At 32.1% G+C, this 14,262-nt stretch overlaps 1 protein-coding gene across 3 annotated transcripts in view; it reads left to right on the forward strand.

The window, feature by feature from the left end:
* The window catches only part of TBCK (TBC1 domain containing kinase), a 167,410-nt gene that overhangs the window by 67,840 nt on the left and 85,308 nt on the right, over positions 1–14,262 (forward strand). For 2 of the 3 annotated variants that reach the window (XM_036343987.1, XM_036343978.1), the window contains exons 11-19: positions 425–563; positions 1,845–1,944; positions 4,163–4,212; positions 4,370–4,499; positions 5,963–6,061; positions 7,955–8,017; positions 8,496–8,622; positions 10,148–10,198; positions 11,623–11,706. In XM_036343987.1, the coding sequence (XP_036199880.1) occupies positions 425–563; positions 1,845–1,944; positions 4,163–4,212; positions 4,370–4,499; positions 5,963–6,061; positions 7,955–8,017; positions 8,496–8,622; positions 10,148–10,198; positions 11,623–11,706 (843 nt within the window). The remainder of the gene's footprint in view (positions 1–424; positions 564–1,844; positions 1,945–4,162; positions 4,213–4,369; positions 4,500–5,962; positions 6,062–7,954; positions 8,018–8,495; positions 8,623–10,147; positions 10,199–11,622; positions 11,707–14,262) is intronic. The other variant, XM_036343998.1, reaches the window with a different exon arrangement.

Below are 14,262 nucleotides of genomic sequence, written 5' to 3' on the forward strand. Positions count from 1 at the left end.
GTCACAGAATTATGATTACAAATGAAGGTCTCTCTGAACATAGCAGAATGGAAGCATAGCCTGCGTGAGACATCAAGAAAGACTTCTCCAAAGAGGCAGCAATTGACTCAAGACATGAAAGATAGGGCAGTTCGTGTTGTTTGCCTACTCTATGTTTTTCTGCCCTTAATCCTTTTACATAGAACACGATATCTTAGATATACCTGATATATCTGTGACCCAGGTGGCAAAAATTCCACTTTTTCTCAAGAAACTGAACGTACATTTCATATTCTGTGCATTTTATAGTATGTATATCCTTAAGGATATCTTACTATGCTTTTAAGTTTTTACTGTTTTAGAATATTAGCTATTATTGTCTGTTGCCTTTTAATAAAAACAAATAGTGAGATAATTGTGATTCTCTTTAATTTGCCATTAATAGATATAAACAGTGATTACCTGGCAGAAAGATCAATTGAGGAAGTGTATTACCTTTGGTGTTTAGCTGGAGGTGACTTGGAGAAAGAGCTTGTCAACAAGGAAATCATTCGATCCAAACCACCTATCTGCACACTCCCCAAGTAAGAAAAGAAAAATGTTGGAAATTTTTTAAAAATGTAGTAATAAATTTAAAAAAAAATTGGATAGCCATTCCAACTAAGTGTTTATCACAGCTATTGGATGTTAGTAACTTATTTTTTTTAATGAAGTGTCTAATTATTAAATTCTCATCAACATTATTTTTATTAAATATTGTTTGTTTATAAGTAATATGCTTATCTCCATATGAAGTTACTGTTACGGAATACCTTGTAATAATTGATGTTCAATAAATGAAAAAGGTACAAGTCAGAAAGAACAGTAATATTGAAGAGTTAATCAGCTAACGTGCCTATTATGAGAAACTATTTTCTATTTGCAATTATAAATCATAAATATGAGGTACTTGCTTGTCTTAGAGATCATTAAAGTGCTAAGTCAGTGTTGAGCAAAATCTGCACAACTGCACAAGATCCTGGACACTATTCTGTAAATTAGATTGGAATTTAAATAACAATACAACCTAAGGGACAAGGTTATTGCTGTTCCCTTGCTCTTAGCATTTATTCATGTAGATCTGAATCTGAATCTCTTGAGTTTCCACCAATGCTCTAGCATTTTAATTTTAGATTTTCAGACTAGATTTTATCATTGTAGGTTATTGTAGAAATCACCTGCTGATCATTTCTTTCCCTCACATGTTAAATTTTAGGTTAATTATTTGAAAAGACCATTGGCTCTCTACTTTTTTCTCTCTTAAACTAATTTTTCAATATTAACTTCAGTTATACTGTGCACATTGAGTTAGGTAGAAAATCAAGAAATAAGATGAGAGAAATTCTAAGAATAAATACTTTAAAGGATATATAAATTCTCAAAAGTAATTTTCTGAAATTCTAAACAAATTTCATACATTTATTATTTGATATCCTTTCCCCTGTGAAATCACGGTCATTATGTAAGGTTTTTCTTTTTTCTCACTTTATCATTCTTCATTCATATATACTTTCTCAGGGTCACATTTGAATAGTATCAGCAAAGTAACTTTTGTGTTGAATCTGACTTAAGATACAGTGTAAATCACACTCTGATGTTGCTAAAATGCTTTATGCACTATATTCATACTTACTCAACATATATTTTAAAATTAGAATTGTTTAGAGAATTTTCAAACAGCAGTCATATTTTTATTAACCCATTAAATCTAAAATTTCTTTTTTATGAAAGAGTTCATGATTTAGAATAAAATTTCTTTTGTAGAAGAAACACTAAATTGGATTTTGTGTACCCATTAAAATAATAATTTTTAAAATTTCTTCTAGTTTCCTCTTTGAAGATGGGGAAAGCTTTGGACAAGGTCGCGATAGAAGCTCACTATTAGATGATACCACTGTGACATTGTCATTATGCCAGCTAAGAAATGTAAGATTGTTATTTTAGCAAACTTGCCAGAAAACCCTTTTTTTTTTTAAAGAAACCTTACAGATACACATGAAGCCTTGAATTCCTCCCTAATTTAAAAATATAAGAGAGTTTCTTTAATGTATGAGCCCACGTACAGCATTATTGGAAATGCATCTGTACATCTTCAGCTTTAGTATGTATATTGTCTCATCGCTCAAAAGGTGGTTTTATTTGTTTACCTTTGTACCATCATAAGAGTTCTCATTTCTCCACATACTTGGTAATACATGGTATCATCAAATTTTTTAAAAATTATTGCTCCAAAAGGACCAGAATGGTATTTTGCTATAATACTAATGTTTAATTCCATGGTTATAGTGTAGATATGAGTTCTTTCATGTTTTTTGACTGTTTATTTACCTCTTCTGTGTGTGACTGATTCATCTTTTGCCAATTTTTTTGAGTCATTTCTTACTGAGTTGAGGGCTTTTAAAATGTATTCCAAATACAGGGTCTTTGTTGGCTATATGTGTTGCAAATTTCTTCTAATCTGTGGCTTCTTTAATTTTTTGAATAGTATCTTTTAATTAATAGAATTCTTACTTTTATCAGTGTTTTTATAGTTCACTGTGTTCTATTAGATTTTACTTACTGTTACTTATTTAAAGTTATACCAAGATTATAAGTATATTTTGTATAATGTTCTATGTTTTGTTCTAAAAGATTTCATTAAAAATTTATTTGCAAAAACAAAAAAAAAATATTTTTTCTATAAATATTAGAAAAAATGTTAACATTGCTGATTTTTAAAGTAATATGGAAACCAAAGAATAACTTTTACCTTATACTTTCTGTACAAGTGTTTTTGCCCTTTTTTGCCTTTGATATGCTAAAATTTTAATTAATAAAAAATAGCAGAAGATAGATCTAAAAGTAATATTTATGCCTTAACGGATAGTAAAATTCAAACTTTAAAAATTACATATTAATAATGCAGTCAAACTTGGGGAAATACTAGTTTTCTACTTAGAATTTTTATCCGTGAAAGAAATACCTTAAGATTTAAAGGCAAAATAGGATAAGTGCATACATGGCATGTCAAATTTTAGAAAGAAGCCATGCATAAAACCAGTGTTTGCCAGATTCTCATTGTTGGATGAAAGATTTTTTTTTGGCTTTTAAAAATTTTGTGAATAATGCTAATGTAAGTGCGTAAGGACTCTAATCAATAGAAGGTCAGTGCCAGCTGCACACGGAGCTTGAACCTCTGTGTGAATCCCATAGGAGCAGACACTCTGTCTTCAAGTTGGGAGTTGCACTGAAGAGCAAAGCAGCAGGCAAGGTGGCGATAACTTTAATCACCCTGCTTAGGATGTGTCTAAGATTTTACTATACTATGGCCTGTCTTCTTACGTTTTTGAAGAATACCTATAATCCTGCATGTTATGTTATTATTGGAGAAACATTTTATAATGACTTTTAAAAAAGATAATTAAGAGAATTGAACTCATCAATATTTGAATCATACATATTCAAAATATGTTGTAAAAAATTCTTTTGAATTTTATTTTATTAGTACCCTTACTATTGTCTTAGTTTGTAGTAATTACAAAGTAAAAATAAGTAAATTGAATTGAGTTTTAAATTAAGGGGTATATATTTTTAAAGTACCTTTTAAAATAACCTTCATCTATAATAATAAAAGCATAATATGCTAATTAGACCAGACATCCTTCCAGAAAACCTTCCAGACGAAGCCAGGGCTGTAAGGGAGGCCCAGGTCCAAGGTGCCTGCCGGCGGCTGGAGGGAAGCCTGAGTCCTGGGTGCCAGAGAGAAGCCAGTGCCGGCAGCCAGGGGAAGGAAGGCCTACTCTTGCACAAATTTCGTGCATCAGGCCTCTAGTATAATTTAACAATGTATTATCCATGTATTAAATTTTATACTAATTTCAGTAATTCTGAATTGTGTTTGGAAGATATCATAGTAGATGTCTAACATTTACAAGAGACACCTGTAGGTAAAAATAATCAATGTACAAAAACTATGGTTCAGAGCTAAACTTAATCACTAGAGGCATAATATATTTGTATATTTATGATTGGAATGGATTTTAAATTTTATACTTCTCAGTACCTCATATAAATTCATAAATTTTATATTATGTTGCTTTTGAAGTGTGGTTCAGCATTTCTGCCTCAGAGTCTCACACATAATATTTTCTCTTTTAAATCACAGAGATTAAAAGATGTTGGTGGAGAAGCATTTTACCCACTACTTGAAGATGAGTGAGTATATAGAGTCTCCTTTTACACTTATTTTTCTTCACCGTTTATGTTAGATTGGTAAGAAACATATATGTTCAATGAAGAGCATTTCCTAAATAAAACACTTAATATGGAGGTGTTGTTTTTTAATTTTTTGCCTTTTGTTTCTCTTTTATAGCCAGTCTAATTTACCTCATTCAAACAGCAGTAATGAGTTGTCTGCTGCTGCTACGTTGCCTTTAATCATCCGAGAGAGGGACACAGAGTACCAGCTTAACAGAATCATTCTCTTTGACAGGCTGCTAAAGGTAGGGATGTAATGTGGAAAGTGTTCTAAGAGCCCACATACAATACTTATTTTTTATTTCATTTGTAATTATTAGAGAATCTTGATGTCATAAGAAAACTAATTTTTATAGCCTGTCTTTTCTGATAAACATTTAATTACAAAAATGATACATGTTCATAGTAAATAAAACTTAAAAGTAAAAACAAATGTAAAAAAGTAAAAATGATGTAGGATTATATGAAAAAGCATATTAGATAATAGATTAATATCCATACTGTTTAAAGAACATTTAAAAATCTACAGGAAAAAGCACTAATACTGAAATAGAAATGAATAAAGAATATAATGGAAATATAACTAGTCAGAATAAATCTATTCAAAATATTTATCCTCACTAGGAATGAAAAAAATTTTAATAGGTTTTTTAAATAACCAAATTAGTAAAGTGAACAAAGGAATATTAAGATTGGAACTCTCATTCCTTGTAATAAGTGTAAATTGAAACGGTGCATAAGGCAGTTTAAAAGTATATATGAAGAGCCTTAATGATATCCATACCCTTTGTCCTAATAATTCTTTTCTAGAACTCTCTCTTAAAGTACAAATTTATAAAGGGACAAATTTATATGCCAGGATATAAAAGTAGCCATAATAATAACACATTTATTGAATACTTTCTATATGACCCGATATTTTACAAAGTGCTATGCATAAATTATTTAACCCATATGAAGCTGATAGTATTATTTACACATGACTCCTTGATAATTCTTTCAGATCACAAAATAGAGAGAAATGATTAAAAACAGTAGAATCAGCTCACCTCTTCGGTTATATTATACAAAATTTACAGAATATAGGGAACCATTCCACTGCCAACTTAATATCCTATATAATATAAGCCTAATATGCTAAGTGTCCAATTGTCCAGTCGTCTATTCAACCAATCAAAGTGTAAAAATGCTAATGATATGCTAAGGCCGCTTATCTGCTTGCTATGACATGCACTGACCACCGGGGGGCAAACAGTTGACTGGTCAACCAGTCGCTATGATGTGCACTGACAACCTGGAGGCAGATGCTCCAACTGGTAGGTTAGCTTGCTGCTGGGGTCCAGCCGATCGGGACTGAGTAAGATGGACCAGACATGCCCTGGAGTCCCCCCACAGTCCCTCCCCAGCTGGCCAATCTGCTTCATCCTCCCCCCACCCCCGGCCCCAATCATGCACTAGTGGGGACCCTCAGCCTGACCTGCACCCTCTTGAAATTTGGGCTGAGGGACCTCCAATCCCCCAAATGCACAGATTTCATACACCAGGCCTCTTAGTGTATTAATAATACCAAAGTAATAACACCAAAGATACTTTGAAATTTATTTAAAATCTCTTTCAATTTATCACTGATATATATTCCAGACTTTCTAGACTAAAATATGCTACTTGATAATTTGAGACATTTTTCGTATCTTTCTTTCATCTGTAGGCTTATCCATATAAAAAAAATCAAATCTGGAAAGAAGCAAGAGTTGATATTCCTCCACTTATGAGAGGTTTAACCTGGGCTGCTCTTCTGGGAGTTGAGGTAAGAAAGAAAAGAGAAAGAAGTTGGTTATAATAGTGCTAAGAAAGAAGAAAGTAGGAAAGTGCTTTCCAAATATATATTTTTCAAATAGAAAGTTATATAGTAAAATATAAGCATTAAGAATATTTGACAATTTTAAATGAAAGGACTAGAGAAAAAGAATAGATTAACAAAATATAATTGGAGATTTGTTAGATTTATATTATTTAATATTTCATTTAGTGGAGCTCATAGAAATTATTTTGATTATTAATTTTCAAATCAGATTATTTTAAGACTATATATATACCAGTTATAAGCATATTATCCTGCCTATAAAGTATGTGTATGTTTATTTAGGAATAGGATTGTCTATTTATAAGTGTTTCTAAATTTGGAGAAATCCTCCATCAATTTGAACCTTATAAAAAATCATTAACAGCCCTAGCTGGTTGGGCTCAGTGGATAGAGCATCAGCCTGCAGATTGGAGGGTTCTGGGTTTGATTCCAGTCAAAGGCACATGCTTGGGTTGCAAGCTCGATCCACAGTAGGCGGCGTGCTGGAGGCAGCCGATCAATGATTCTCTCTCATCATTGATGTTTCTATCTCTATCTCCCTCTCCTTTCCTCTCTGAAATAAATGGGAATATAGATTTTTTTAAATAATTAACATAATTTAGTGCTTTTTTGGCACATCTATCCCACAAGAACCATGCTGCCAAGACAAACTACTTTGTCTTGTACAACACCTAATCTGTTGGCAGTGAGGAAAAGAGAGGTCCCAAAATTATTACAGTGACTTGCAGTACTAACAGAGAACTCTGGTAACAGCAGTCATGATAATGGGCCACATTCCTGCCCCGTTTTGTTGGTTTGTTTGTTTTTGTTTTGTTTTGTTTTTGTTTTTTTTATTTCTAGGCAATTTCTTTGTCATCCTTCAGATAGTCTGTTATCAATATCTTATGGATATCCATCATGTATTTTTTTCCTGAATTCCCTCAACTGTTTTTAATTCTTTTCAACTCCCTGTTAAAAGAATTTTATTTATTTCTTCCTGATTCCTTTGATGATATTCTACAAACATCTTTGAGTTTGGCTGGCTGCTTTACAAGAATGCCTATTGTTCCATATAATACATTAATAGTTAGAATTGTTGAACCACATAATGCTGAAGTTCAAGAGGACTTGTGAGGTCAGGTTGTCTAAATCTGTCATTAAATAGACGTACCATAGAAGTTGATGTACCAGCAAGTAATGTCATAATTTTGAACCCCAAATTAGCGGCTCGTTCTACATCATTACAGTAAACCTAAGTTAAAAGAATTGTTCCATGCTTGGTCTTATTGAACATGACTAAATTTGAAATGGTTTATTCAATTATTTCTTCTGTACTGGTATAACTAAAGTGTAAATGATCCATTTAATCCCTTAGTGATTCCATACCTACATGATGTTCTACTCTTAAATTTATTTCAAACTTCTGCTTCCTGTGCTGATCTAGCATTCCTTTAAACAGATCCATTTTATTTTTTCTTTTATTACCAACGTTAGCAGGACAATTGTGGGATGTCTTCCTGTGCTTCCTTCCCCCCAAAACTGACAATGTTTGAGGTAACAATGAGTAGAGAGTAACAAGCTTGTATTGTGCTGTGGAAACTAGGGTGTTTGACTAAGTATATTCATTTGCTACTTGACTCATCCAGCACTTTTGTCTTCTGGAACAAAATGGCAAGTTGTCCTGGATTTTCATCACAGATTATCAAAACTGTAGAGAATTTTTGTAAGAGATATACCTTGGTTTTTAATGTTCCCATCTATAATTGGGTGGGTTTTCAAAGATAGATGATTATTTATCTACATTAATAATTTATTGAGGATATGATGAATTAATATTATTCTCTTTATTTTTTTCAGGGGGCTATTCATGCCAAGTATGATGCAATTGATAAAGATACTCCAATTCCTACAGATAGACAAGTATGATTTAGATTTTCTTAAACAATCTAAGATAATTTTACCAAATCTTTAATTTATAGAAAGGCAAGAGAGAATTATCTTCTTTTCATTATGCTCAGCAGCCATCATATTCTTATGCTATTTGAGTAAGCATAACTTTTGTATCAGAAGTTAGTGAATTAGAACTGTTCCTAAAAGGAGTATAAGCCAAATGACTTTTCTTAGTAATGGTACTTTATCTGTAGAATCTGCCCTTTATATAGTAAAGAAAGATTTTTTTGGAAACTATATTGATACATACCTTTTCAAAAGAAATGGTCTGTTTTCCTTAAGTGTACAACCTTTTTGTTGTTTCCAGAGTGTTAATATAGAATTCAAAAACTTTAGATACCAGGATTATGTAATTGGTCTATTCTGAAATTTATAATAAAATTTTTTTTCTTTACCTTGGGGTTTATTGGAAATCACAGTTTCATCTTATTATTTTGCTGTTTTACAGATTGAAGTGGATATTCCTCGTTGTCATCAGTATGATGAACTGTTATCATCACCAGAAGGTCATGCAAAATTTAGGCGTGTATTAAAAGCCTGGGTAGTATCCCATCCTGATCTGGTGTATTGGCAAGGTAACTTTTTTCCCCAATTATTAAGACTCTTTTTGAAGTATAGGGAGCATGTTGCATGATTGTTTCAAAAATTAAAATATCAAAACATACTTGGCTTTGAGAAAAGTCAATACTAAAGCTATGATCCATTTAGTGAAAGGTTTATATGAGAACTTTTTAGAAAAACGTTGCCTATATGCCAAGTAGAGATCATTTAAAGGCATGTTATTTAATGAGACAGTTTGCCATCATGTTAATTAGGAAAGTAGAAAGAACATTTTGTGTGATTGTAATCTTTGTGGATACATTGTCTCAGTGCTTATGAAAATAATAAAATAATTTTATAGCATAAATAGTTTCGGGCTAGTTCAGTGGTTCTCAACCTTCCTAATGCCGCGACCCTTTAATACAGTTCCTCATGTTGTGGTGACCTTCAACCATAAAATTATTTTCGTTGCTACTTCATAACTGTAATTTTGCTACTATTATGAATCGTAATGTAAATATCTGATATGCAGGATGTATTTTCATTGTTACAAATTGAACATAATTAAAGCATAGTGATTAATCACAAAAAATATATGTAATTATATATGTGTTTACCGACGGTCTTAGGTGACCCCTGTGAAAGGGTCATTCGACCCCCAAAGGGGTTGCGACCCACAGGTTGAGAACCGCTGGGCTAGTTGATATTTTACCTTTTATTATTTACAATTTATACTTAACCTGTTTATTGGAAATTAGGGAATAGGATACCACCCTAAACTATTTATTTTATTTATTATCTCTTTAAAAAACATCCTTAATGTTCCATATCCTTGATTTTTACCATTCTCATTATTATTTTTATGGTCATTGATAAATTCATGCATGAGAAATCCGTTACACCCAGTCCTATATTTGAATTTGTTGTAATGAACAGTGTTGTTATTTTATTTAATATTTAAATTCTCTATTTCTGGCTGAACTTAAAATTAAGCTATTATTTTTCTTAGCTCTGTCCATTTTAGAGAAGTCCTGTGTCTTCCAAACAATTATAGATAGATTTATGTATATTCTTTCAGTATGACAACATATGAACAGCATTATTATCAATAAAAGGAATATGTCACATATTCGTATTTCACTGCACAATTTTTAAAGGGTCTTTTTTCATGATACCAAAGAAGCATGTAAGACAAATCTCCTTTAAGATGAGGAAATATGCCTGGAGATGTTAAGTCATTGCCAAGAACACACAGGGTCAGAAAATGGGATTATATCCCAAGCCTTCTATCATCTTTACATTTTACTATTAGTATATTTCTCTCTGAAACTCATAATAATATTGATAATAATAAAAGCTGATTTATGTTGGGCACATACTATGTGCTAGTCATTATCAGTTACTCCCCACAGTGACCCATAGATAATATATTTCTGGATGAATAGTACTTATAATGCTTAATCTATAGAGAGGTAATGCAGAGAACTGAATAAGGTATATATCTACAGTTCTACTTAATTATGTTTATTTGAATTCTTTTCTTCAACCCCTCCCCATCAGGTCTTGACTCACTTTGTGCTCCATTCCTATATTTAAATTTCAATAATGAAGGTAAGCTTATTTATCAATTAAATAATTGTGGTGCATATTATTCTAAAATATTTTATTCAAACATGAAAGATTTTTGTTTTTATTATAAGGATCTTGCTTGCTTTCTAGGAGATAGTATAAATATCTGTGAGATAATCTGTTGTATAATTTTAGAGCATGTGAAGAATTTATTATTGGAGAGTTTTTTATTCTAAAAAATTCATCTACTTTGGTGACCATTTTTATGAACTTAGGAGAAAATTTTGACTTCTTTAGAGATTAGATTTAGCCTGTGTATATTTCCTAAACAATTTATAAAGGAATTCATATTAATCTTGTATCTCCAAAGCCTATTATTTCAACCACTACCTTCTTAATGAAAACTTTACTCATTCTCCCTCCTAAACCCAGCACTTTGTATTTCATGAAAGTATTTGTGTATATTTTGTGTTCTAGTTATTTATTACTAATATAGTAATCCTTTTTTTTGGTTAGCAGCTTTTTAAAAAAAATTTTAGTGATTGATTCTAGAGAGTCAAACAGATAGACATAAATTTCTTGTTCAACTTATTTATTCATTTATTGATTGATTCCTGTCTGTTCCCAGACTGGGGATGGAACCCACAACCTTGGCATATGGGCATGACACTGCAACCAACTGTGCTACCCAGCCAGGGCAGCAGCAGCTTTGTTTAATGATTGATGTTTTTTCTGTTTTTCTTCCCCTGTTATAATGCCTTTATTATAGTAGATTTTTCAGTAAATATTTGTTACACTTAACAGACTCAAATCTCTAAAGATATCACATATAAAAAGTATTTACCATATATATAATGTAACTCTCTAGAAGCCTTAATCTCAAAATCTTTATTTTTTTCAAATTCTATTTCATGTCAAATTTTGCGTAGATTTCTGGAAATAAGTAGAGATAGCATAATCCCAGAGAACTAAAATTTTGTAATTTTAATTGGTTTAAAAATAAACTGTTCTATGATATTTCTCATTATCTAGACTACAAGTTTGCTATGTTTTGTTAGGTATAGGCCATTATTACACATATTGCTTGAAGAATAGTAAGCAATCTGTATTTGAAAAAATAATTTATGACTAGGGTTCCTAAATCCAAGTTCTGAGGCTTTTTTGTTTGCATCAACAAAAAATAAGGATTTTTTGGTTTGTGTAGCTCATTAATAATGGCCATGATTGGAGATTTTTAAAAATTTGTAAAGTTCAGATAATAAACCTTATTATTATGGGATAACAATTTCTATAGTAGTTTGAAATTGAAAAGTTACTAGGTGGTTTTCTTTTGTTCAAATTATTTTCTGTTTTAAAGAGCAAATGGTTTTGTTTCTTTAAATTTGTGTTTTCATATATTATTGGCATAAACTTATTTAATAGTAGTTAAATAATTTATTGCATGCATTTGCCTTATTCTTTCTTAGCCTTGGCGTATGCATGTATGTCTGCTTTTATTCCCAAATACCTGTATAACTTCTTCTTGAAAGACAACTCACATGTAATACAAGGTAAGCATTAAATGCCCTTCCTTGTCTTTTTAAGGGAATATATTATGTCATGTAACCAATACTCAGTTAAATTTATGATTTTGACCCATTAAAATAGGTTGATAATGCTCACTAAAACCAGTGAAGAGATCTTAAGTTTAGTCTTTATTCCAAGTCCCCAGCAAATTAGGGTTTTTTTTCCAATGACTGTTCAATATCTGATCTCTGTTCAGTTCAAATTTAGGCATGCTAGTTTAAGAAAATAAAAGTCTTGCTATTTTTCTCTCTCACAATTAAAATTTCCCACACAAATTTTCACCATGGACCAAGCTCATTATGAATTAGTAAAAAGTTTAAACAGTATTTAATTATGTAAATAAAGAGAATATTAAAAACACTTCTCATTCATCTCATTCCCCATGCTTGAACGCCCAAAATATTCGTCTTCTGTCTTCTACTTTCCTAAAATACACACCTTTCTTCAGACTCCAAGTCATAGCATAACCCACTTGTAAATTCTTACATGACTACGCTCACTAGCCACAAACTTTTATTATAATTCTCTAAACTCCTTTTTAGTACAAAGTAACAAAAGTGAATAATAAACACTTTTGAATCAGGCAAACTTTGTTTCAAATGTAAATTGGGTTAATTATTTCATAATCTTGGACAAATAAAGTATGTTTGCTAGGTATAATTTTCCTAATATCTAAAATAAAGGTTCTGGTAAAGGTTAAACATAAAATATGTAAATGCATGGCATATAGAAACTTTCGATAACACTAATGACTTTTTTATTATTATTGTTACTATTATTATTTTATTGCTGTTGTTATTAAAATTATTTTGCTAATCTTATTATTACCATGACATTATATATCATGTCTTATCTTTAAACAAGAGTCTAAATGTTTTAAGGGCAGAAAATTTTCTTATACTTTTGTATTTCTTTTGGAACTGACTACAAAGCTCGTCACGTAGTTTTCCCATTTACTAATTGTATGTTACTTTTCAGATACTGCCTTCATTTCAACTTTTTATTTATTATTTATGTCATCAATTCAACTACATTTTCAACAACTGGAAACTAGTGCTTTGTTTTATTTATATTTATATAATTATGGTTTGATATAATTCACTCAGTTTGAATACATGAAGTGGCAATTACAAGCTATGTTCAGTTTATTAAACATTCTCAATAAGTGGGATCTCAATTAGCAATATATTCACTTACTTAGCATGAGTATAAAATTAGAGTATCAGAAGTAAATATAATGAGAAAATAACTAGAAAGGCAGTAGAAATGGAAATGTAAATTAAATAGATAAAGAGGTTAAAAATAGAAGGAAGAAAAGAATATGGATAAATAGTGCAGCACATAAAAACATTTATTTTTCCAGCATCATTTACCTCGAAGTATAGAGAAAAATAATTTAAACTTTTAAAAAGCATTGTGTGTGTTTATAAGCACACCAAGTCATGTTCAGCACTCTGTGTCTACAATGTAGATAGGTACTAGAAATTGGTATAATGATCCAGTGTCTCCATTAATTTTGAAATGCAAATTCTATTGATTTATATTTGTATTTAGAAATGTTTTAAAATGGGTATGCCTAATACCCTGCATGTTCCTAGAAAGTGGACTTGTATAAAGTTGGGATTAATTTAAGAATGTTTTTAGAGAGCAACAAGATTTTGCTTTGATTTTTTTTATAATCAAAGATAGTATGTTTTTTTGGGAGGAAGTTTTTTTTTCTTATAGGCTAGTTTAGTAAAGCCATCCAACTTCAAGAGTCATGCAGTGTTATCCTCTAAGAATTTATGAAGTGATGTCCTATAAGAGCGTGGCTTGTATCTTACTAATTGGTATGCATTTCACACTTACTCATAGTTTCCTTATTATGCTTATCAATGGTGTTTATTATAGAACTAGAGGCCAGGTGCACGAAATTTGTGCGGGGAGGGGGGGTCCCTCAGCCCGACCTCCACCTTCTCCAATCTGGGAGCCCTCGGGGGATGTCCTACTGATGGCTTAGGCCCACTCCCCATGGTTTTCTGTTCTCTGCGGGGCCTGCCTGCTCCACACCACGGTGATGGCCACGCAGGTTCTGCTGCCTGCAGGACGCGCTTGCCTGCTCCCGGGTTGCTGGGTGCTGCCTAGGGGCCGCACTTGCCTGCTGGGCTTGCACTGCCTGGGCGACGCCGCCAACGTCCCACCCCAGCCTCTATGGGCACCGCCATCTTTGTCGTAGAGTGACAGTTAATTTGCATATTACTCTTTTATTAGGATGGACGATGTACTCTGTATCATTCCAGCCATTCCTGTCTGAAGAAGCTTCAATAAAGGCCCAAGTTCTTGTAGAGTTTCCTCTTGTAGACTGGAGACCCCGTGGTCAATTGGTAGCTCCACAAGTCTGGCAGCTAGAAATCTTATCAAATCCCCCATAGGACTATGAGTGAAGAAGCACAAAGGAAGGCCAGAAACCTGGGGTGTACTGGCCAAATGAGAACTGAGGGTTCATGGCCTGGTCCAATTCCTTCCTGCCCAAGGTAGCTTAGTTGGTTAGAATTGGTCAC

Source organism: Myotis myotis, unplaced genomic scaffold (assembly GCF_014108235.1).
Source record: "Myotis myotis isolate mMyoMyo1 unplaced genomic scaffold, mMyoMyo1.p scaffold_m19_p_1, whole genome shotgun sequence".
Classification (NCBI taxonomy): domain Eukaryota; kingdom Metazoa; phylum Chordata; class Mammalia; order Chiroptera; family Vespertilionidae; genus Myotis; species Myotis myotis.